This window comes from Chelon labrosus, assembly GCF_963514085.1.
Source record: "Chelon labrosus genome assembly, chromosome: 15".
Taxonomy (NCBI): domain Eukaryota; kingdom Metazoa; phylum Chordata; class Actinopteri; order Mugiliformes; family Mugilidae; genus Chelon; species Chelon labrosus.
The window spans coordinates 7,810,176-7,832,176 of record NC_140348.1 but is presented as its reverse complement, the minus strand read 5'-3'; the positions used below and the strand labels follow the sequence as shown (position 1 = coordinate 7,832,176).

The following is a 22,001-nucleotide window of genomic DNA, read 5'->3' as shown; positions in this document are numbered from 1 at the left end:
GTTCACCTGAACTAGCCTGGCAGAGATCATGTGGGGACAGTCAATGGTGGAGATCCATGCTATAGTTGGATTAAGCCACTGACCGGTCTACCTGCTGCCGCAAACGACATCAGACACAACTTAATCAATCACTTTGGTTGTTTAAAACAAAACTTTGCAGTGCACGTTTGATTCCCTGTGTTCAGGCAGGGTCATCACCATAACAACAGCCCTGCAGAGGTAACAACAGTTCATACTCTCTCCTGCACTGACCTGTTCGCAGTGCACTGCAGTGTCTGAGAAATGGCTGCTACACTCTCTGTGGATTGGACCTGACAAAATGGTGGATTCCGGCTGGAAGTGAAGCTGTACCATGAAAAGAGGACAGTGCCGTGAAATATCAGCCGTGCTGGCCGGACGTGTGCAGGGAGGGCAGGAGAGCAGGGTGGGTGTGGGTGGATGGATCAGTGGCCATTGATACCATCATTAAGGCTCAGTTAAACGCATCTCGGTCTGACCAGACAAAACACAGAGCTTCCTAAACAGCCGACGGACTACAGAAATCCTAGTCAAGGATTTTAACGTGCGTTCAGTTTCTTCCTGCGCCAGCCGCTTCGGAAGGCACCCCCTCTATACTAGTGTTTTTATCCTTAGTGCTGCAATAGTGCTGCATTTGTGTCAATCACGAGCAATAACTGATGCGTGGCAGGTTTTGGTTTCATCTGTACTGACTGTAACTTAACCCTGGCTTTAGCGGACAGTCTCGTGACTTCATCCAGCTCAAGTCACCATGGGAAAGGAGAAACTCCACATCAACATTGTTGTGATCGGCCATGTGGACTCCGGCAAGTCCACCACCACTGGCCACCTCATCTACAAGTGCGGCGGCATTGACAAGAGAACCATCGAGAAGTTCGAAAAGGAAGCTGCCGAGGTAAGACGATACAGACAAGAGGAAGATGGTCTCTTGAATCAAGAGAATCCCCTTACCCCTCTGACCACAAGATAGTTATACTTACTACATACAGTAATAATATAAGACAATGTGAGCTGCTTGTAATACATAAATGAAAACTGTTGTAACACTCTTTATCATTTATTTCCCAGATGGGGAAGGGGTCGTTCAAGTACGCCTGGGTGTTAGACAAGCTGAAGGCAGAAAGGGAGCGTGGCATCACCATCGACATCTCACTCTGGAAGTTTGAAACCAGCAAGTACTACGTGACGATCATCGACGCCCCGGGTCATAGGGACTTCATCAAGAACATGATCACTGGGACCTCCCAGGTCTGTAAAACGAGGATGCTCTGCCATCCTGTATTTGCTGCCTCATTCAGCAAATTCCCAGTCCTAATTTTTTTTTTTTTTAAGCGCAACAGTCAAACTCTCTGTATTAATGCTAAACCTGCTACATCTTCAGGCAGACTGTGCCGTGCTGATTGTGGCAGCTGGTGTGGGAGAGTTCGAGGCAGGTATTTCCAAGAATGGACAGACCCGCGAGCATGCCCTCCTGGCCTACACTCTCGGGGTGAAGCAGCTCATCGTTGGCATCAACAAGATGGACTCCACCGAGCCGAACTACAGCCAGAAGCGTTATGAGGAAATTGTGAAGGAAGTGAGCACCTACATCAAGAAGATTGGCTACAATCCAGACACTGTTGCCTTTGTCCCCATTTCAGGCTGGAATGGAGATAACATGCTTGAGCCCAGCCCCAATGTAAGTACTAGAATGCAAATATCAACAACATGTCGTGACAGCCACAAATTTGAATACACATTTGTTTGGCTGCTGCCAGGAAAGGGAAGATGTAGGATAAAGGCTAACCAGTTGTAACTGCTGGTCAACTCAAATAATCACACTAGTTAAAGAACCTAAGGAAGCTCTTCCCTTGAAATAGCCTGATGTGGTTTTAGTCAAGTTAGATTTTATATCTTTAACTACAGTTACAAGATAATGGTAAACAGTAACATGGAGTGTGAATATATCACAAACATACATTAGAAGGGACATTACACAGCACTGCAAAGCCCTAGTCTGCACCTGCCATAAACTACTGGTCATACTGTGAGATAGTAGCAACAAAACCCATTGAACTGAGCAAAAGTACATTTTATCGCTTTTGAAGTCAACCAATTTGCAGGAGGAATACTCTAACAAAAATTGACAAAGTCTTGCCTTATTCTCCTTTCTAGATGACATGGTTCAAGGGCTGGAAGATCAGCAGGAAGGAAGGCAATGCATCAGGAACCACGCTACTGGAGGCTCTGGATGCCATCCAGCCCCCTACTCGCCCAACAGACAAACCTCTACGTCTGCCCCTGCAAGATGTCTACAAGATAGGAGGCATGTCTTGCACTGATTAAGATATGGACACAATCTAAAACACAGTGGGCATAATGGATAGTGTAACTGTGACATACTTTCATACCAAAGCATAATTAAAAAAACAAACAAAAAAAAAAAAAAACCTTGCCTCTAATCAAAAAAGTGGAGTTTGAACTAGTTTAATGTCCTTCATTTAATGTTCTCTACTGACGTTCTCTTTTCCAGGTATTGGAACAGTGCCTGTAGGTCGTGTGGAAACTGGCTTATTAAAGCCTGGCATGGTGGTGACGTTTGCCCCCGTTAACGTGACCACTGAGGTGAAGTCTGTGGAGATGCACCATGAAGCGCTGACCGAAGCCCTGCCTGGAGACAACGTGGGCTTTAACGTCAAGAATGTGTCCGTCAAGGATATTCGCCGCGGCAACGTGGCTGGCGACAGCAAGAACGATCCGCCGCAGGAGGCTGCCAACTTCACTGCTCAGGTAGATATCTATAGAAATAAATACATTCAAGTTAACGGATCTGTTTTATGCCAGAACTGTTTTTATCCTGAAAGAATAATTTGTTGCGAATCAGAAAGATTTATATGAATATAAATCCGTCTTTGAATCTTAATATCATAATTAGATGACCACAGTAACTACCGAACAAGCAGAGAGTTAGACAGAAAGGAAGGAATTTTACTGGATCATCGATGTTGTCCCTTTCCTTTGTAGGTGATCATCCTCAATCACCCTGGCCAGATCAGTGCTGGTTATGCTCCTGTGCTGGACTGTCACACTGCTCACATTGCCTGCAAGTTTGCAGAGCTCAAGGAAAAGATTGACCGCCGCTCTGGCAAAAAGCTGGAAGACAACCCCAAATCCCTAAAGTCTGGAGACGCTGCCATCGTAGATATGATTCCTGGGAAGCCAATGTGTGTGGAGAGCTTCTCTGAGTACCCTCCACTGGGTAAGTTTAGATGATCTGTCGGAAGTTCAGCAGGACAGTCAGAGGTGCAAAGCCTGAAGCCTGTAAGATGGACTATGATAGCTCATCATCTCACAAGCCTTGTGAGATTCCAGCAGCTCCACAAAGCAAATTCTAGCTGGAACAATGACCTAATATGTTTCTCTCTACTCCATTTTGCAGGTCGTTTTGCTGTGCGTGACATGCGCCAGACTGTGGCTGTCGGTGTGATTAAGGGTGTGGAGAAGAAGGTCTCCACCACAGGTAAAGTCACCAAGTCTGCCCAGAAGGCCCAGAGGAACAAATGAATGTTGTGCTACTCTGCCGACCCCAAGGTCTTCCATGGCAGGACATCAGTCATCCACCTCCATCCTACAATTGGCTGCTTCAGCTTAATAATTAAAGACTGGTTAATCATCACAATGCATCGCAAAAGCATTCGAAGGAAAAACAAACATTTCGATCTTAAGTCCTTGAGGCGGCACTCTTGACGCCATTTCAGTGGTTAGATTGTCATCAAGTACAATGTAATATCTAAAAGATAGTTTAAAATATGATGTGGTTCATGGCAATACATTTCTGTGAAACTGAGACTTTGAACAATCAGATATTGTGATTCATCACCTCTCTAGCTCTCTGGGGTGCAGTTCTCTTTACATAGTTCGTGTGGTCCTGCTTTTAGTGTTTGTTTGCAACTACATGGTGCTTAGTAGAAGCCCATGGCAAGAAGTTAAAACTATGTTCTTCAGAGTAGTTGAGTAGTGGAACATTTGTGTTTAAGCTTTAAAAAGCACTTAAAACTAAAGGTCGAATTAGTCCTTCTTCAGGGACTCAGAGTAGACCAATCGTTGATTCTCAAAGCACTTTGATTGGCTATTTGCTAATTTCGCACTTGCACTAGAGATGTTTAAATTGGCATAAGCTACTGCACCTTATTGTAAGATGGCATGAGCCTCTTTGCAACATTAAACATATTTCAACCAAAATGTTGTGCTGTTGTCTTTGCAATTTTGTGTGAGATTCAAAGAAGAGACAAAGCATGAGATGCCTTCCATTACTAGCAGGCCTGATCTGAGAATCAGAGAATTGCAATACACATTATGTCCACAAGATGTAGCTATTGGTAAAGAAATAAAACAAGCTATTAGTAATGACTTTCAAATAAACTGAAAAAAGATCATAAGATGCCATAATTACTGTGAACTCCTTAACTGTGGGACTGAAAATGTGCACAAAAGTCTAAATATAATTCTGAAACTTAATTTAGATTCCCATTGAATTTGCTGTAATTTCACATGGCAACAGACAGCAGAGAGGAGTGGACAGTCTTCAAGTTTGCTAGCAACAACATGATTGGCTGATTGTGAACGTGGCAAAATCTAACTTGTGTAATCACAGACATGCTGACTCACACTGTGAATGAACAAGTTTACAAGACGGACTTCCTGACTGAACATAGGCTTTTTCAACTTCAAACGCTGGAACAGCTCAAGGGCAGTCTGACTAAAAGTGAAGAGGCGTGCTATCCTACAACAGGAAATACATTTGGGTATATTAATGCCAGTGCAGCTTCATTCCTCTTACTTCACCGCCATGACTGGTAGAGGGAGACAACGCAAGACAAAGAGCCCGGACACAAAATGTGCTAAGAGCAAAAATAGACCTGGAGAAATTAAAGAAGCATTACTTCCCAGATGTACAGACTTTGCAGAAGAAAAACAGAATGAAACTTCAAAGACACCAAAACCAAAGACGATGGAAAAGGAAAACCACACTGAAGAGAATCCAAAAGCAAAAAAGCATGCGGTTAGGAAACGGACACCAAAAGAAGAGACAACCAAGATGCAGCGAGACACAGTTGAGGACACTACAAAGGCTCCTATCACGACCAATAAAGAAAGAGCAGGTGGTGGCAAGGCAAAGGTAAAAGAAGCATTGGCTGGGGAGGCAAAGATGCAGGAAGAACCATTTATGGAGGAGATAAAGCCACAGATGCCAAATGATGCCACAAAGGGTCATGAAAAGACCACAAAAGCTAAAATATCTGCAAACAATTCACCAGATGAATTCACAGAAGAGACAACCAAGATGAAACCAGAGACAGTTGAGGACACTAAAAAAGCTCCTATAAAGACCAATGAAGCAAGAGCACGTCGTGGCAAGGTAAACGGAAAAGTACCAGTTGTGGAGGAGATAAAGACACAGGCAAATGATACTACAAAGGCTCCTGAAAAGACCACGAAAGCTAAAATATCTGCAAACAATTCTCCAGACGAATTCACAGAAGAGACAACCAAGATGAAACCCGAGACAGTTGAGGACACTAAAAAAGCTCCTATAAAGACCAATGAAGCAAGAGCACGTCGTGGCAAGGCAAAAGGAAAAGTACCAGTTGTGGAGGAGATAAAGACACAGGCAAATGATACCACAAAGGTTCCTGAAAAGACCGCAAAAGCTAAAATAACTGCTGAGACACCAGAGGACACTACAAATGGCATGGTGGAAGACAGAGATGCAGTAGACTCTAGCCTTCACACCACTTTGGATGAACTGAAGATTAGGAGGAAAGACAAATCATATGCATCTGAAGTCGTCAACAAAATAACAAAAAATATAATGGAACATTTAAAAAAACATTCGCAACACTTTAAAGAAGTACAACCGCCACTGCGTACTGGAAGTTACTACGAAAATGTAAAGGTAAGTTATTTTAGTCCAAGCATGTTGAAGAAAAGCTTAGTGGTCAATAAATGGTGCACAAAAACTGATCTACTAGGATACAATTCTGTAATTGTATAAATTGTGGTGTATTAAACGTGATGTTTTTGTGCATACAGATTTCTAATCCTGATGAATTTGATGTTATGTTTCCCATTCCGGTCGAACGAGTGAACATTGAACCATTTGGAGATGACGGTGCCTTTTACAAAGTGGCGTTGAAACGTGGCGAGAACGCCCTAAAACATTTTCAAGAGAACGACATTTTGTCTGGCAGTAAAATGCTCGAGGAGTTCAGGGAAGAAGTGAAGAAATCTGTCAAGGAATTGAAAGGTAAGCACCAAAATGATCAATCATAAATGACCACATCTAATGAAACGACTATCCTGCTGCTGTACTTTAGAACTTGAGGCAAAGTATCAACTTTGACATCATTTGTATTGTGGTCACACTTGCTACAGACAACATACAGTTTATTTAGCCTTTACCCATGTTAAATGAATGAATATTTATGAATGTTCAACAACATTTTGAAGACATCATCTGACAATAATACAATATTTGGTTTAACTATAGAATCTAGATCATCTCCATAAACACCAGAAAAAGGTGAAGTGGTGAAACATCTTGAAGAAACTCTACAAGTAGCTTCTTCAGTTCAAAAACACGGGTGGGGAGTTGGGGATTAAACAGACACATCTGTGGGTGGTATCCATCAGAAACTCCCATGATTAGTGTCTGTTAACGGCCAGATACACTACCAGTCAAAAGTTTGGACACATCCTCTCATTTAATGGTTTTTCTTTATTTTCACATTTATTTACATTGTAGATTCTCACCAAAGGCATCACAACTATGAAAGAATGCATATGGAATTATGTAGTAAATAAAAAGTGTGAAATAACTAAATATGATTCAGATTTTAGATTCTTCAAAATAGCCACCTTTTGCTTTAATTACTGCTTTGCACACTCTTGAAATTCTCTTGATGAGCTTCATGAGGTAGTCCCCTGAAATGGTTTTCAAACAGTCTTGAAGGAGTTCCCAGAGATGCTGAGCACTTGTTGGCCCTTTTGCCTTCACTCTGCAGTCCATCTCATCCCAAACCATCTCGACTGGGTTTAGGTCAGGTGACTGTGGAGGCCAGGTCATCTGGCGCAGCACTCTCTTTCTTGGTCAAATAGCCCTTACACAGCCTGGAGGTGTGTTCGGGATCATTGTCCTGTTGAAGAATAAATGATGGTCCAACTAAACGCAAACCGGATGGGATAGCACGTCGCTGCAGGATGCTGTGGTAGCCATGCTGGTTCAGTATGCCTTCTATTTTGAATAAATCCCCAAGTGTCACTAGCAAAGAACCCCCACACCATCACACCTCTTCCTCCATGCTTCACGGCTGGAACCATGCATGTAGAGACCATCCGTTCCTTTTCTGCATCGCACAAAGACACAGCGGTTGGAACCAAAGATCTCAAATTTGGACTCAGACCAGTGGAAATCTGTGCATTGGTCTGATTTCTGAGGCTGGTGACTCGGATTAACTTATCCTCAGCAGCAGAGGTGACCCTTGGTCTTCCTTTCCTGGGGCAGTTCTCACGTGAGCCAGTTTCGTCGTAGCACTTGATAGTTTTCTGATAGTGATAGTTTTTGAAACTGCACTTGGGGACAAGTTTTTGCAATTTTCTGGCCTGACCTTCAGTTCTTAAAGTAATGATGGACTATCATTTCGCTTCACTTAGCTGATTGGTTCTTGCCATAATATGAATTCTAACAGTTGTCCAATAGGGCTGTCAGCTGTGTACCAACCTGACTTCTACACAACTAATAGTCCCAACCCCATTGAGAAGGCAAGAAATTCCCCAAATGAACCCTGACAAGGCACACATGTGAAGTGAAAACCATTTCAGGTGACTACATCATGAAACAGCGCTGCCAACAAAGGAAAGGTGGCTACTTAATTCTAAAATATGGATCATATTTAGAGTTATTTCACACTTTTTTGTTTACTACATAATTCGATGTGTTCATTCATATTTTTGGTGTCTTTAGTGAGAATCTACAATGTAAACAGTTACGAAAATAAAGAAAAACCATTAAATGAGAGGGTGTGTCCAAACTTTTGACTGGTAGTGTACTTACTTGTCGTTGGAGGAGACTGATTTACCACAATTTATTATTGACCACGACCCATAAGTGGCGAAACATCAAGACACTCTACAACTCCAGCTGCCCTTTTTTCAGCGTTTTTGGGTATACCATAATCTGGATGGCTGAGAACCTTCACAGACGGAACTAGTTTATCTATTAATATTTTGCGTTTAATTTATTCTTTCAGAATGGCAGATGACAAGGAAGAAAAAGGGCTGCCCTGCAGTGACTCTGACCACACAAGTACAATCAGTCACCATTTCACTTGATGTTGTTCTGTGTCTCATGGTTAAATCAAGCTGGCCAGATTTTACAAAAGACGGCTTTCAAATACAGAGCTGGCTCGGAAGTAAAGTAAAGCAAAAATACAAATGGCAGCCATATTATCTTGTACCAAAATATGAAGGCCGGGGTACAGATGTAAGGGATGGAGTCCTTGCTAAAGGTAAGTCTATTTCCCTCAACAAGTCGGACTACAATTACCAGCCCACTAGTGATTTTTATTTTGCCATGTACTGTACAAGCAAATACACCACGTAAACCAGCAATCTCACAAGTTGTAACACTTGCCTAATACTATTACATTTCTCGAGTCGATAATTTTATGACAAGCTCAGGCCCAGAGTTCCTGAATTTAAAATCATTTTATCCTTTCATGGTTCCACTGGCTGACGGCTGTTATGTCTCCTAACTTACAGATGTTTGGCGGATTTCATTTTCTCACGTTGAGAAAGACATTCTGAGAAATCATGGATCGGAGAAGACGTGCTGTGAGAAAAATGGCGCATCTTGCTGCAGGTTAGGTTTTAACAAACTTATGCCTGAAGTGAAAATGTTCAAGTCCAAGGTTTTTGAAGGGACCACCAAGTAAAGACCTTATTCATATCAAATGACTCAATTCGGCATGGTGCCACAACATGGCTTATTTTTTCCATTACTTCCCAAGTATATTTAACAATTATTTATTAGGCCTGGACTCAGATGACTGAAATAACGGGTTGAGCTGATTAGTGCATTTAGTTAACGTACAGTGAATATAAGAATTCAGCAGGTTTTTAGTTTTGACTCAATTCAACTCTTGTCTGTAGTGAGATGAAGAGCTTCGAGGCCAATGCAGGGTCATGACCACAGTGCTTGCTGCCAGTGCATGAACCACTGATAAACTTTTAGTTCAAACATCCCACAATCCAATATAAAAATCTAGTATGAGATTTACAGCAGGCAAAACAAGACTGGCTTCTTAATGTCTTTTTGGGTAAACTGAATTCAGAACTGCCAAGAAACCTTGAATAATTGTATTTCTGCTCATCATAATCTTCTCTATATTATTATTATTTATGTTTGATTCTATACTGGTCTTTTATTTTGTCTTTACGTATAGGAAAGACTGTTTGAAGCTCCTAAAGCACCTCCTCCATCTGCTGAAGGAAAAGAACTCTTCATTTGACAAGTTCTACTCCTACCATGCCAAGACTGCACTCTTACACGCCTGTTGTTCTAGGACTAAAGACAGCGAGTGGAGTGCCTTGAATCTAAGCTACTGTTTTCAGCTGCTCCTGAAAGACTTTGAAGGGTACCTGCAAAAAAGACTACTCTGCAACTTCTTCATCCCAAGTCAGAACCTGCTCTCTGGTTGTACCGAGAAAATGTGCAATAGTCTAGCCAACTGTATCAAGGAGCAACGTGAAAAAGGTTTTCCTATTTTTAAGTAACAACTTGACAACACTCATTAAATGTTTGTCATGTTACCATCACCATTGTGTTTGAAACGCCTCCTAAGTAGACACTAAGCTACATTTGTTAGAATGGGACTTATGCCATTTATGTTCATTGTAACTACTGAATTGGTTTGTTTACCAAATTAAGCCTTACTAAAACATTAAGAAATGTTTGTCATTGCTCATATTTTGGCTTTTGCATATGTGTTTGTTGAATTCTTTGTAATGACATGAAATACCATTAGAAAATTATCATTTGCCACTAATAACCACCAGTTAATGTTAAAATTGAATCTCAGTCTTAATTACATTGTTTAATATTTAAATTACTCATACAAAGTTTAATACTGATATATTGGATTAATTGGCAAATATAATTATACCTTTTTACTTTTTTAATGGACACTTATTTTCATACTAAATTTCATTAAGTGCATTACTTAATGCATTCAAGCTAACACAGAAGTCAATAAATATTACTCTGGCACACCTCAGACTGCATGGTAAAGCTCTAAAAATACTACCACATGTAAGCTTTACACAATCTATGATTTAAATGTATTCTAAAATGCAGACCTTGCACTGAAGAATATGCCTGAGTAGGATGTGATAGTGAGTGTTGTAGTGTAATTATGGAAACATTGTGCTTGTAAAGTGTAAAGTAAACTTGAAAAGCTAGATAAATTCAACATGGTCTCTGTTCATTCCAGCCGAGAATGAAAAACATCTTGCAACAACTACTGCAGGAAGATTCTTGTACTGACACTTTACAATTACACTCACTTGCCAAAACATTAGGGAGACAAGTGAAAACAAATGCTTTCTAATATAACAGTTCTTCACTTAATCTTCCTTTATGACTGTTACAATGTTCAGTTTAAGTTAAATCTGTGTTTGGAAGGTGGTAATTAAACTGTATGATAATTTTGGAGGCTGTACTTTGTGGTGCTGTTTTGTGTATTAATACAGTTGAAGTGTTTTTATTATTTAGCCTAGTCCACTTCCTAAAAATGATTGGGTTATAAAAATAATAGAAACATGACGGTTCAACACAATACAATTCAATAGTACTACAAACCACATACTATATCCTTTATGAAGATTTAGTGCAGGACCTTTATATTAGAATACATTGGAGCCAGCAAGTTTATATAAATCTGAAATTTTTCTACAACAATCATCCAAATTGGTTTCCATACTGTGTTAAATTAAACAAAATAAATGGCAACATGGAGTGCAAGTCTAAAAACAATGTAATGCAAAGAGCAGTAAGAATGTTAACTATGAATGGATGCTAGTAAACAGTCTAAAACACAAAACAATTCTGGTAAATAGTAAGACTGTTGTTCAGCTGACCTGGATTCTGCCCTGATAGCATGTTTTTTGCCATTTTACTGAGCTTCCTTATCGGAAGTATTGACTGAATGTTTTCACTTATTTTCTGCATTCAGTTGTCAAAACCAGGCATAATAAACTTACATGGTCATCAGGCTAAAATTAACTTCCTGTTCACGCACGGTAGACAAGCTCTTAGACCTGATACAAGGAATCAGCACCTGTAGAAAAAAAAAAAAACATTTTTTAAAGAACTGAATACATTTGCGTTTTCCCAGTTTTTAAAATTATATTTATAACAATATTTACCTTAGAAGTCGTCTAGGAAGATTTTCCCCATTTTTCATGAAGTAGAGGTGCAAACTCTAATCATTACAGTGACACACAGTCACATTACCAAGCCAATAAGATATATACTGGGTGTCATTTCTTTTTAAAATTACAATTTATTAGACTACTTTCTGTTCAAATCAAAAAAATATACAACAATCAAGAAATTAAATAACAAGGTATTCAGAATCATAAACAGAAGTAGATTTGACGAGTTTTACACAGGAAAAAAATGATTGTATATAACATGTAAACATCTTTAAGGGACCTCACAATGAGGGGTAACTACCACCAAATAATAATGGATAATACTCCAGAAAAACTGAAATGTGCATTCAAATGAAATGCAAACATGGGTGGTTTCAGATCCAGTTCCACCCTGCTGGGAAAACAAAAAAAATGACAGTATTTCAAAATTATTATTCAATCAAATGCCAGGCAAAATATGTTCTATGTTGTCTAATGAACTTAGCTTTACATATATACTTGCACGAGTCCTTTTGTAAACCTGAATAGAAAGGTAGTTTCTTGTGTAGACTCACAAAGACAGTGGAGGATTAGAGTCCCCACATTTGGCCTTGGTCCCTGCCACCTCTCCCTCCACCATATCTCCTCCCTCCTCCTCCTCCTCCTCCTCCTCCTCCTCCTCCTCTTCCTCCTCTTCCTCCCCTTGGATCGCACATTTCCTTCTCCCTCTTGTGCTTCTCATATCTCTCTGCCATAAGCACCAGCTCCTTTGGGACCTCCTGCAACAGGATTTCTAGATATTCAACACTAATGCTTAATAATTCAAATAAAACCACATGCTTCTGGCTTGATTAGGTTCCAAATAACACTTCTGATTGTGCTCTATATCCTTTAATAAGTAAAATCTTATTGGCATAACATTATAAACTATAGACAGTGAAAGCCCAATATTGCCCACTTATATTTTGAATGAAACTTCTGTCACAAATATTTATGTCAATATGAAAAGCATGTTTGCTAACCTGTCCTGCCCGCTCCAGGATGGGAATCAGCTCAGGGGTCTTCCTCCAGTCTTCTCTTGTTACCAGGGTAACAGCAGCACCTGAACGTCTAAAACAAACACACCCAGAGACTAGCAATGACTCTGAATCTCATGACCTCAGGAGAATGCAAAGGTTGCTAAATAGATATACATACCCTGCTCGGCCGGTGCGGCCCACGCGATGGACATACTCCTCTATGTTACGTGGAAAGTCATAGTTAAAGACATGCGTTATGTCAAGGACGTCCAAACCTCGAGATGCCAGGTCTGTGGCGACCAGGATACGAACACGACCTGTAAAAGTAAATAAAAATATATTTTCTAGTCTTTATTTGTATTAGACAGTAGGCTACACGCACCCTTTACTTCCTATTACATACTCTCTTTAAAGTCTTTGAGAGCAGCTTCACGGTCACACTGTTCACGGTCACCATGGAGACTCTGCACAGCCAGACCCTGCAGACACATGTCACTGGACAGGTCATCAGCCCTGACATCAAAGACGCGGACACATAAGCAAAGGAAATTGTTAGAGTAGAATATTCTCCCTTTAATACAAGCCATATGACGGTGACCAATGCCACGCTCACAAAAGTTTCTTGCCAACAAAGATGAGGACTTTATCCTCAGGCAGCATGTTTCGGATGAAGTCAAATAAGTAGAACTTTTTCTCCTCTTCTTTAACAATCAGCACCGTTTGTTCCACGGTGTTAACTGCCTGAGAGCAATTGAAAAACAGAAAAATGCCAAGAATAAATAATAGAAAGCTATTGTAGCCACAGTGGTCAGATAACAACAGGTCTTATCTTCATTTAATGCATTCATTTTTATTTACCGCCAAATCCAGAGTGCCCACATAAACCATCATGGGATTCCTGAGGTAGGATTTGGCCAATCGCCTCACACCAGTGGGCCATGTGGCACTGTAACATTAGAGTTAAAAATCTGAGCACAATAGTGTACATTCTAAAACATTTTGTAGAAGACCTCTGAAGCATACATACTGCATAATTAAAATGGCATTCAGAGTAAACACTGCTTTAACAAATCATAACGTGACCTCCGTTGCTTTCTAATGACTCTAATGCCTGCAAATTAGCTTAATCAACATTGAGTGGATTTGTTTGGCAAGGCCTTGGATAGCAGATGAAAATGTGGGTGTCAAAGTCGCGCACCTAGCTTTAATAATGGGATGACAAATATACATGTATATTGTTTATACCTGGTCATCACAGTCTGTCGGTCTGGACGGATGTCTAAGAGAATCTTCATAATCTGGGGTTCAAAGCCCATGTCTAACATACGGTCAGCTTCATCCAGCACCTTTCCCCAATGATAAGAGGTGTTATTAAAACACTCAAAACACTTAAATAACTACGAACACCAGAGAGAAACCTTTACGTTTTCTGCTAAGACCTGCAGAAAGAGTTATGGCACAGAGTGTGTAGAAATATTCTTAGGCACGTCGTTCTACTAGATGAGTTTTTTGAAATGCAGAAAATATTGTAAAGGCACATGCTAACCAAATAGGTGATGGAGCGAAGATTGATGAGCTCATTCATCTGCAGATCATTCAGTCGACCTGGTGTAGCGATCACTATGTCCACCCCGCCCTTCACCATTTTGATCTGGCCTCTCCTGTCGCCTCCACCATAGATACAGATACTGAGAGAAGATGCAAAGGGAACAAGTCATGATCATGTCTTAATAATGACAGCTTATAACCTCATCATTAATAACCTATGACCTGTTGTAGCCCTTGTAGCGGTACTTATTGCACTCAGTTTCAATCTGCAGGGCCAGCTCTCTGGTTGGAGTCAGCACCAGCATGCCTGGACCCCCTCTCTCTGCTCTGGGTCTATCAGGGAAGAGAGGACAGTAAGTGTGGACGGTAGGTTAATAACAATTAGTATTCCAAGTACCCCATCTCTGAAAGAAATGTAAAACTGCCATTACTTGTATACTCACACATCTTGTCCGTCCATGTGGATGAATCCTGGCAGTAGGTAGGCCAGCGTTTTCCCCGTTCCTGTTTGAGCAATGCCTATCAAATCCTCCCCGCTCAGTACCACTGGCCATGCCTGACTCTGGAGAAGAAACGATGAAAATCGACATCTATATTTATACTGACAAAAAGATTACAACTACACACACACCACTGGAAACATATTAACCATTAATGTTATCATTTGAGGCAAAAACAGACTGGGACACAAATTTAAGCAGGTGACAAGATTATCCTGAATATATAATAAGTTTTGTTGTTTAAACCACATTCAGAGTAATGTTATATAAACTTTAACACTTGTGTCATACACAGCTATTTGTGTTAGCTTGCAAGTGTTGCCTTCTTACTTTTTGTTGTTGAAATTCCATAACTCAAATTGAAGTAAATAAGGTATAAGATTACTTAAACTTCCAAAAAAATTGATCTTATTCTTACATTGTTTATCTTTGTAGTATCTGTATCCGTCTTCTGAGATTGCTACTTGAATCAAATAATACACTGACTTGCCAGTTCATTAGGTACACAAGTCAAACCTAATGCATTCCAATATAACAGTCCTGCACTAAATCTAAGCTTCATGAAGGTTTTAACTGAGGGCTGTTGAATTACCACCTTTCTGACACTGTTTCATCATAAACTGAACATTATAATATATCAATTTATTGCAGAACTGAATGCATTAGTTTGCAAGTGAGTGTATATCTACTGAACAGGCTGGCACAGATAATAGTCCAACATCAGACCAGCAGGAATTCACAAGATAGACAGGGTGGATGAGTGTAGAGGGTAGGGCAGCACAGACGTGCCAGCTGCATTACAGAGTTGGCTTTGCAGCTATTTGAAACCACAAACCAACACTAATCAGATTGTGACACACACTTACGGTGAAATGAAAATGAAATGATGAGAGAGAGTGAGAGAAAGAGCGCGCGAGAAAGAGCGGGAGAGAGAAAACAAATTCAGTTTCATTTCCCTCTTGAAACAAACTAGTTGAAATTTTGCAGTGACATTGTTCCATTTCTGACTGAAGTTACCAACAATCTCTCTCATGGGAAGCTATAAATAATAATCAGAATAAAACATTCTGTAGCTCCTGTGTGAAGGTTTTTAGTGTGGTCTGTCTTTTCTTATGTGACTGGCTCGGTGACTTGCTCTTTGTTTTTCGCTGCCTTCCTAGAAACCTGCTTGACTGCATTGCATCAGTCTTTCGTTTTTATCAAACGCCCTATGGGCCAGTAATTGCAAAATAATGGGCTGTATCTAAGAGTTTTAAGTATGGAAAGCAAGATAATAAAAAGTAAGCTTGTGTGTAAATGTGTCCACAAACAAGTAATTAAAGTAGAAGGCAACATAAACACGTGTCTTTTAAAGTATAAATCATTAGTGTTCGAAGTTTTTAAAGTTATTAATAGTGCACCTTCTACAGACAGATCTTTTTGCTTAGTTCCAAACGATCTACGTCATCTAACATGGGGTTTACACAACTACCAAAGACTTAACTTTCATTTCTGCTTTTTGGAGAGACTACAAAAATAGGTTATTGGAATTTTATACAAGCTGAATTTCCTGTAAAGGCTGCCTTTATTGTATTGCTGCAGGTATTTCCTCATATTTGTCTTTGGAAATGACGAGGACTGCCCATGGCAATGAATACAATGAACAGGACAGGTGACTACAGGTACACGCCCAATACCAGCTCCAATGTTTGGTGTTTTAGAAAACATTTTTACACAGAAATGAAGAGTATATTCCTCTTGAGGTAATTTCTCTCTGTACTATTGTCCGACTGCACAGGTGCTGTGAAGCATATCATCTCAAAATGAGAGCTGGCTTTTGCTAGCTTCACAAAACAGCCTACAAACATACACTAAAACAAACATCAGCTATACTTGAGAAACATTCCAGCACATTATTCACACATGCCAGAGCCATACCTGGATGGGAGTTGGTTTGACAAAGCCAACTCTGTCAATATTTTCCATGATCTCTGGATAAGGCTCGAATGCTTCCAAGAAGTTGCGGCAGGGATTGGGAATTGGACGTTTCTTGCCTTCCTCCTTCAGATCATCCACAAAGACATTGTTATTCTCCTTCCTGTGAGAAGGAAATATAACACAAACAAGAACATACAGAACTAGGTAGAAAAGGCAGAGTGGTTTATTCCAAACCACAGTTCGACGTTAGACAGAGATGAATATGCAATGTGTTTGGCTATGGCTTATTTTTCCAGAGACCACATTTGGTCCAAACTATGTTATACTCTAACACGATACATCAATGTCCTCATTGGTTGGGTTTTATTTCTTCTCTTTACAAGTTGGACAACAAATATTTCCTTATTTATCAAGCTTTGTGGCCTTTAATGAGACAGAGCATGCAAGAGTAAAAGCACACATTTTAAGAGAAATGCACTCCAAATACAGGAATGCAGAAGAGCCATTATCTGGATAAACTGACCACAGAAAAACAAAATCTAAATGGTTACTGTCTTGACTGCAGAACAACATCAAGCGTTCAGTGGCATACTAGCAGTCCTTAGAAAATGCATTCTGGCCCCAAAGTACACGACATAAAAATATGAGAAATTAACTCAAACTAAACCTGATATTGACCAAGAGTCCTGTGGACATATAGATCAGAGGTAGATGTAAAATCTGAAACCACCAGAACACTTAGAGACCAAGGGAGAAATACTGAAAAATACCCCCAGAAAAGGAGGCTTATAATATCTAAAAGAGCAGACCTGATCGGCTCAGATGGCAGATGAAGAGGTGGATAAATGGTGCCACCTACTTGTCTGAACAAAATGTTGGTGGTAGATATATATATAAAAAAATTTTTTTTATGAGAACTCTATAGGTGTTTTGTTGCCAATATGGAAGAAAATGATGTGATAAGAGGGGAAAACTCTGAAATGTACCTCCATTCACTGACTTCCTCTGCTGTGAGCATGGAAACGCTCTCTGCCTCAGTGTAAAACTTCTTCTTCAAGGGTGGGAGGTCTAAAAAAAAAAAAAAAAAAGATGCCAATATTAAAGAAACAATTGAAAACTACTAACGAGGCCCATTCCTTTCATGTCAAAGAACATCAAATTCTGCTGGTATAATAATAATTTGATTTACCATTTGTATCCAGTGAACTATACACAACCCTCTTAGGTAAAAATGACCAGATGATTTAATCAATATTGGTCAAACATCCATGACACTATTAAAAGATTGTCACAACTTTGACGCTGATGCAGTAGGGCAATATCCAACCAGATTACTGTCAGTATCTGTGAGCTGCAATTTATGAACATTAATGACACTGTATGAGCCCTCACCTTGCCACTTCAGCTCTTCATATTTTCCCTTGTTCTCCCGGATGGCATTCCAGTCTATGGATGGGCGAGTTGGGACATCCTGTGCAGTCTGTAGTTCTGTAGCAGACCACACAGAGCAATTCCTTACTCCTCCATCATATCTCCTCGTGTGATCTTCTCTTCCTCTTTCATAGCTGTGCCCTTTACCAGGACCTGAAAAGCAGATCAATATGTTCCAGAATATTCAGTTTAATTCATTAACTGCAATGTAAGCAAGTATCAGCTCAATAAAGAAAACAGTTCATAGGAAAACCTGCTTCACCTGACACATTTGCTTCAATCTACTTTTAATATGGCATAAATTATGCCCCAAATAAAAAGGTCTGTGTGAATTTTATACAGTGGAATTATTTGTTACCAGAGAAAATGGGACTGTCTATTAGATTTTTGCCTTGCAAACATTTGTAAAAATGTCACTTTGACAGGCAGATATGTAAAAATGCTATATTCTATTAGATACTATGGCTAGCTGCTACTAGTGGACAAACATTACCAATATTATTTTCTAGTCCTTCCGCCGCAGAATCACTCAACTGCTTGACATTTTACAATAAACAAATATGCATGGCTCAGGCTAGCTCGTCAACAAGGTTTTGAATGTTTGACAATAGCTAAGCAATATGCACACTTGCCACCAACTGGATGGGAGGCAGGTTTACAAGTGGTCTAGATGTGCATGCAACCCCAACTGTAGATCAGTGTCAGTGTAACCTGTCAAAGGGATGGACAGGGCTCATATTTTATGCCACTGAATAGTTTGTCTGCGATGGACCAGCGACCTGTTCAGGGTGTACCCCGCCTCTCGCCCGATGACAGCTGGGATAGGCCCCCCAACCACCATCCCGCAACCCTTCACAGGACAAGCAGTTACAGAAGATGAATGAACGAAGGAATGAATAGTTTGTTATTCAGTTAATGATGGAAAATATTTGGTTAAAAAGTCCCCTGATTAAACGGGCAATTAGGTACCTTTATTGATGCAAATGGTGCTCATAATTAAGTGTCAAATGTTACAACATCACTGGTAGGAGACTTGTGTTACAATTCAACTCAGCTGCATCCACAAACATACACTGCTGGATTAAAGTTGTTCTGCTGCCTGGACTAAAAGAAAAATGACCATTTTCAAAAGACGAAACTGATTTCGTACCATTGTAGAACTGAGAGCTGCCACCTGCCACCAAGTCTTCAATCATCTCTTTGGCCTTCTCCTGAGCAGCAGAGGAACCAAAGATGAGCACTTCACCTTCATAGTCCCCTTTGTTTATCTAGAAAACAGTTACACAGGGGCCATAAAGACAAGCGTAATAATACAAAAAAATAATAGTTTAGATGTTCTGCATCCATTGTATCCCAACGCTTTGTTTTATAAAGGATGAAAGGCAGTAGTGCAGCAGACAAGCTTTTCTCAAACACAAAAATACAGTGATCATTACCTTGTATGTACACTTAATTCCCAGTTCACTGGGTACACTAGGGATAACTAATGCATTCAGTTCTGCACCAAACTTCCTTTTGTAATACTTTATGTTGAAACAGTGTAAAAAAAAAAAAAAAAAAAAGGCAAAAAAAAAAGGCAGTAATTCAACTGTGTGATTATTTTTGAAGCATGTGGTCTGTGGTGGTGTTACAATTTTCTGATATTTAGCATAAACTCACTGACTAAATGGGGAGAGGGTGATCAAGATAATAGAAACATGCACTGGTACAATACATTATAACGGTACTAAAAATCACAGCCTCCAAAATGAAAACAGCTCTCTCAGTCATTTTAAACTAATGCTGAATACCATAACCCTCATGAAGTAAAGATTTGGTGCAGGGATGTCTAATGAGTGTAATTAACCAAATGTTTAACTTTCCAGGTCTTTTCAACTACAATAAAAAACATAAATGGTTTATTTATATTTTGGAGTATGCATTTGATTTTATTTAAGAATCCTGATGTACAAAGTTTGTACCATTTGTACAAGCTCCACATGAGAAAAAAAAAATATAAATATTAAACGAGAAAAAACTCAAGCAAACTGTCTTTATGTGTTCTCAACATCAGCGATTTATTTGCGGACATCGTGTACTAGCTTAGCACCAGCAGTCTTCAACTTGCCTTGATTCTCGCACCGCTGCTCTCTTCAAGTTCACGAATTTTGGCTCCTCCACGACCTTTTGACGGAATTAAACACATTTAGGCTCAAAATCTAAAGATCTTAATAGATTAAACATCTTACTGAAATTGGTAAAGGTGGACTACAGGAGGACTACACCTGAAACCAACAAACTGTTAGAAGCTAACATCTCCAGGTTTAGCATAACTAGCTAGCGCGCTAACAGCAATGTCAAGTGCAGTTTAGCTAACTCTGCCGAGTCCTTCATAACGTTAGTCGCTGGGAATGAAATCCATAATTTAATGTTAGAAACATACCTATTATCCTCCCAACTGAAACATTTTCCACAGTAATGGTCACAGGCGTGGAGGAACCCGAGTTTTCTTCGACAAATGTCCGTCTTCCTTCCGGGCCTCCATCTCTCTGACCTCTATCAGCTCTCCACTCCCTTGAGGCTCCAAACTTTTTTCCATTTCTCACCCCGAAAAATACATTTTCTCTTTTAAGGTCATCAGATGAAGATTTCCATTCAGTTGGAGTCAGTTTTGGAGCAGGCTTTGCGATAGCTGTGCCGTCCTCACTGTACTCATCTTCCCAATCGTCCATTTTTAATTTGGCTCTTCACCAACCTACCTCCTTCACCAACTATCAAGCCGTCAATCAAGACTGTGTTGCTTTTACTTCCTGTCTGAAAAATCGGACTTTTTAGGTTTTGGTATATTACCATTTGGAAAAGGTTTTGGCAAAAAATGGTCGATTGTTATGAATTAAAACTTGAAATACGTCGAAATGTGTCAAAAAAAAAAAAAAAAAGGTCGAAAAGTGCCAAAAACCAACCCGCATGAGAGAGCACCTTCTTTCTACAGATTCCGTAATTTTAAAAACTCAAAAACTCCTAACTCCCTCAGTCCCTAAAGGGCAATCTGACCATGTCAACTTTATTGACACATGAAATGTTTAATACAACAAAAGACACAAACAATTTATCAGTTTAGTTAATCCGTACTTTATTAATGAATAATAAAATTATTTTTGCATTTCTCATCCAGAGAACATAATGTGCACTTTAATAAATTAATTTTAAAGAAATAATATAATAACAATGTTAACATTATCAAGCTTTAAGGCCAGTTGTGTAATAAATTACTGTTCAAGCAGAAGAGAAATTGGATTATTAGCCATCAAAGCCATATAAAGTCGGTGGCTAAAGCTACATGACTGAAGTGAACTGGATGCCCAACCCAAAATGAGCAGTATGACTTCAACTATACAGTATGTTGTAGGCAAACTAGACTTTTATAGCTCTGTGAAGAAAAGGTAACAGATTTTTCATATGCGAGAAAGGCACCCATAAGCAATTTACAGACTGCAAAAAAAGCATGTTTTACGTGTGGAATCCATCTAATTGCCCAACTAGTTGGGGGTCGATGGGGTTTTAAGGTTATTCATTATGTGTTTGATGTCTTGCTCCAAAGTAACAGACCGTTTTCCTTTGCTTCTTTTCATATGCCGCAAAACTCAATTGATAACTACAACACATCTATTCCAATATAACTAATCTACCATGTCACATTTTCCGGCTCCTCAAACTCATCAGAGGAATTTCACAATGATAACATCTCATCATGCTAGAACAACTTCTGCATGGCCTAGTATTTCAAACTCAATACACGTGTTAGCAGTTGTGATTTGTTATAAAATAATACTTGTTAAATTTTACTACAAAATGTTAAGTTGTTAAGCAATGCACCAGGGGAATATAACAAAAAGAAATAATGATGAATAAAGGACAGCACGTTAAAATACATTAAGACTGTGGTGACTGATTACAAATGAAATGACTGACAAAAAAATAAAAAAAAGAAGAAGATGGCTGACGTAATGTTGTGCATAATTCTCCTTCAAGACCAGTCAACCCATCTACAAGCAGGACAGCAATGCCAGTTAAGACGCTTGCAACACAGTTTTCAAAAGGCCTGTCAGTGAACTCAACACATTATCTCTCTATCAGA

At 39.6% G+C, this 22,001-nt stretch overlaps 3 protein-coding genes across 5 annotated transcripts; 2 read left to right on the top strand and 1 right to left on the bottom strand.

Moving 5' to 3' along the window:
- Positions 1 to 638: 638 nt before the first annotated feature.
- eef1a1a (eukaryotic translation elongation factor 1 alpha 1a) lies at positions 639 to 4,449 on the top strand. The gene is made up of 7 exons (XM_084561105.1): positions 639 to 913; positions 1,087 to 1,266; positions 1,400 to 1,696; positions 2,173 to 2,323; positions 2,531 to 2,787; positions 3,022 to 3,256; positions 3,437 to 4,449. Exons 1-7 carry the CDS (start codon positions 770 to 772, stop codon positions 3,559 to 3,561), a joined length of 1,389 nt encoding a protein of 462 aa, XP_084417231.1. The 5' UTR covers positions 639 to 769; the 3' UTR covers positions 3,562 to 4,449.
- cgasa (cyclic GMP-AMP synthase a) lies at positions 4,448 to 10,889 on the top strand. Its single transcript, XM_084561104.1, has 5 exons — positions 4,448 to 5,953; positions 6,091 to 6,304; positions 8,307 to 8,564; positions 8,818 to 8,917; positions 9,501 to 10,889. The coding sequence occupies exons 1-5, from the start codon at positions 4,811 to 4,813 to the stop codon at positions 9,829 to 9,831; spliced, it is 2,046 nt and encodes a 681-aa protein (XP_084417230.1). The 5' UTR covers positions 4,448 to 4,810; the 3' UTR covers positions 9,832 to 10,889.
- Positions 10,890 to 11,608: 719 nt separating this feature from the next.
- On the bottom strand, positions 11,609 to 20,748 carry ddx43 (DEAD (Asp-Glu-Ala-Asp) box polypeptide 43). 3 transcript variants are annotated; one of them, XM_084562370.1, is made up of 17 exons: positions 20,307 to 20,748; positions 19,992 to 20,047; positions 19,035 to 19,152; positions 17,846 to 18,037; positions 17,440 to 17,521; positions 16,454 to 16,613; positions 14,480 to 14,598; positions 14,259 to 14,369; positions 14,035 to 14,176; positions 13,734 to 13,834; positions 13,347 to 13,434; positions 13,102 to 13,229; positions 12,892 to 13,001; positions 12,667 to 12,805; positions 12,492 to 12,579; positions 12,045 to 12,248; positions 11,609 to 11,884 (listed from the first exon to the last, which is right to left on the bottom strand). In XM_084562370.1, exons 1-16 carry the CDS (start codon positions 20,593 to 20,595, stop codon positions 12,060 to 12,062), a joined length of 2,112 nt encoding a protein of 703 aa, XP_084418496.1. In that variant the 5' UTR covers positions 20,596 to 20,748; the 3' UTR covers positions 11,609 to 11,884; positions 12,045 to 12,059. The 3 variants fall into 3 exon arrangements, with proteins under 3 accessions (XP_084418496.1, XP_084418497.1, XP_084418498.1); XM_084562371.1 differs by having other exon boundaries at positions 11,609 to 11,881; XM_084562372.1 differs by lacking the exon at positions 12,045 to 12,248.
- Positions 20,749 to 22,001: the final 1,253 nt, after the last annotated feature.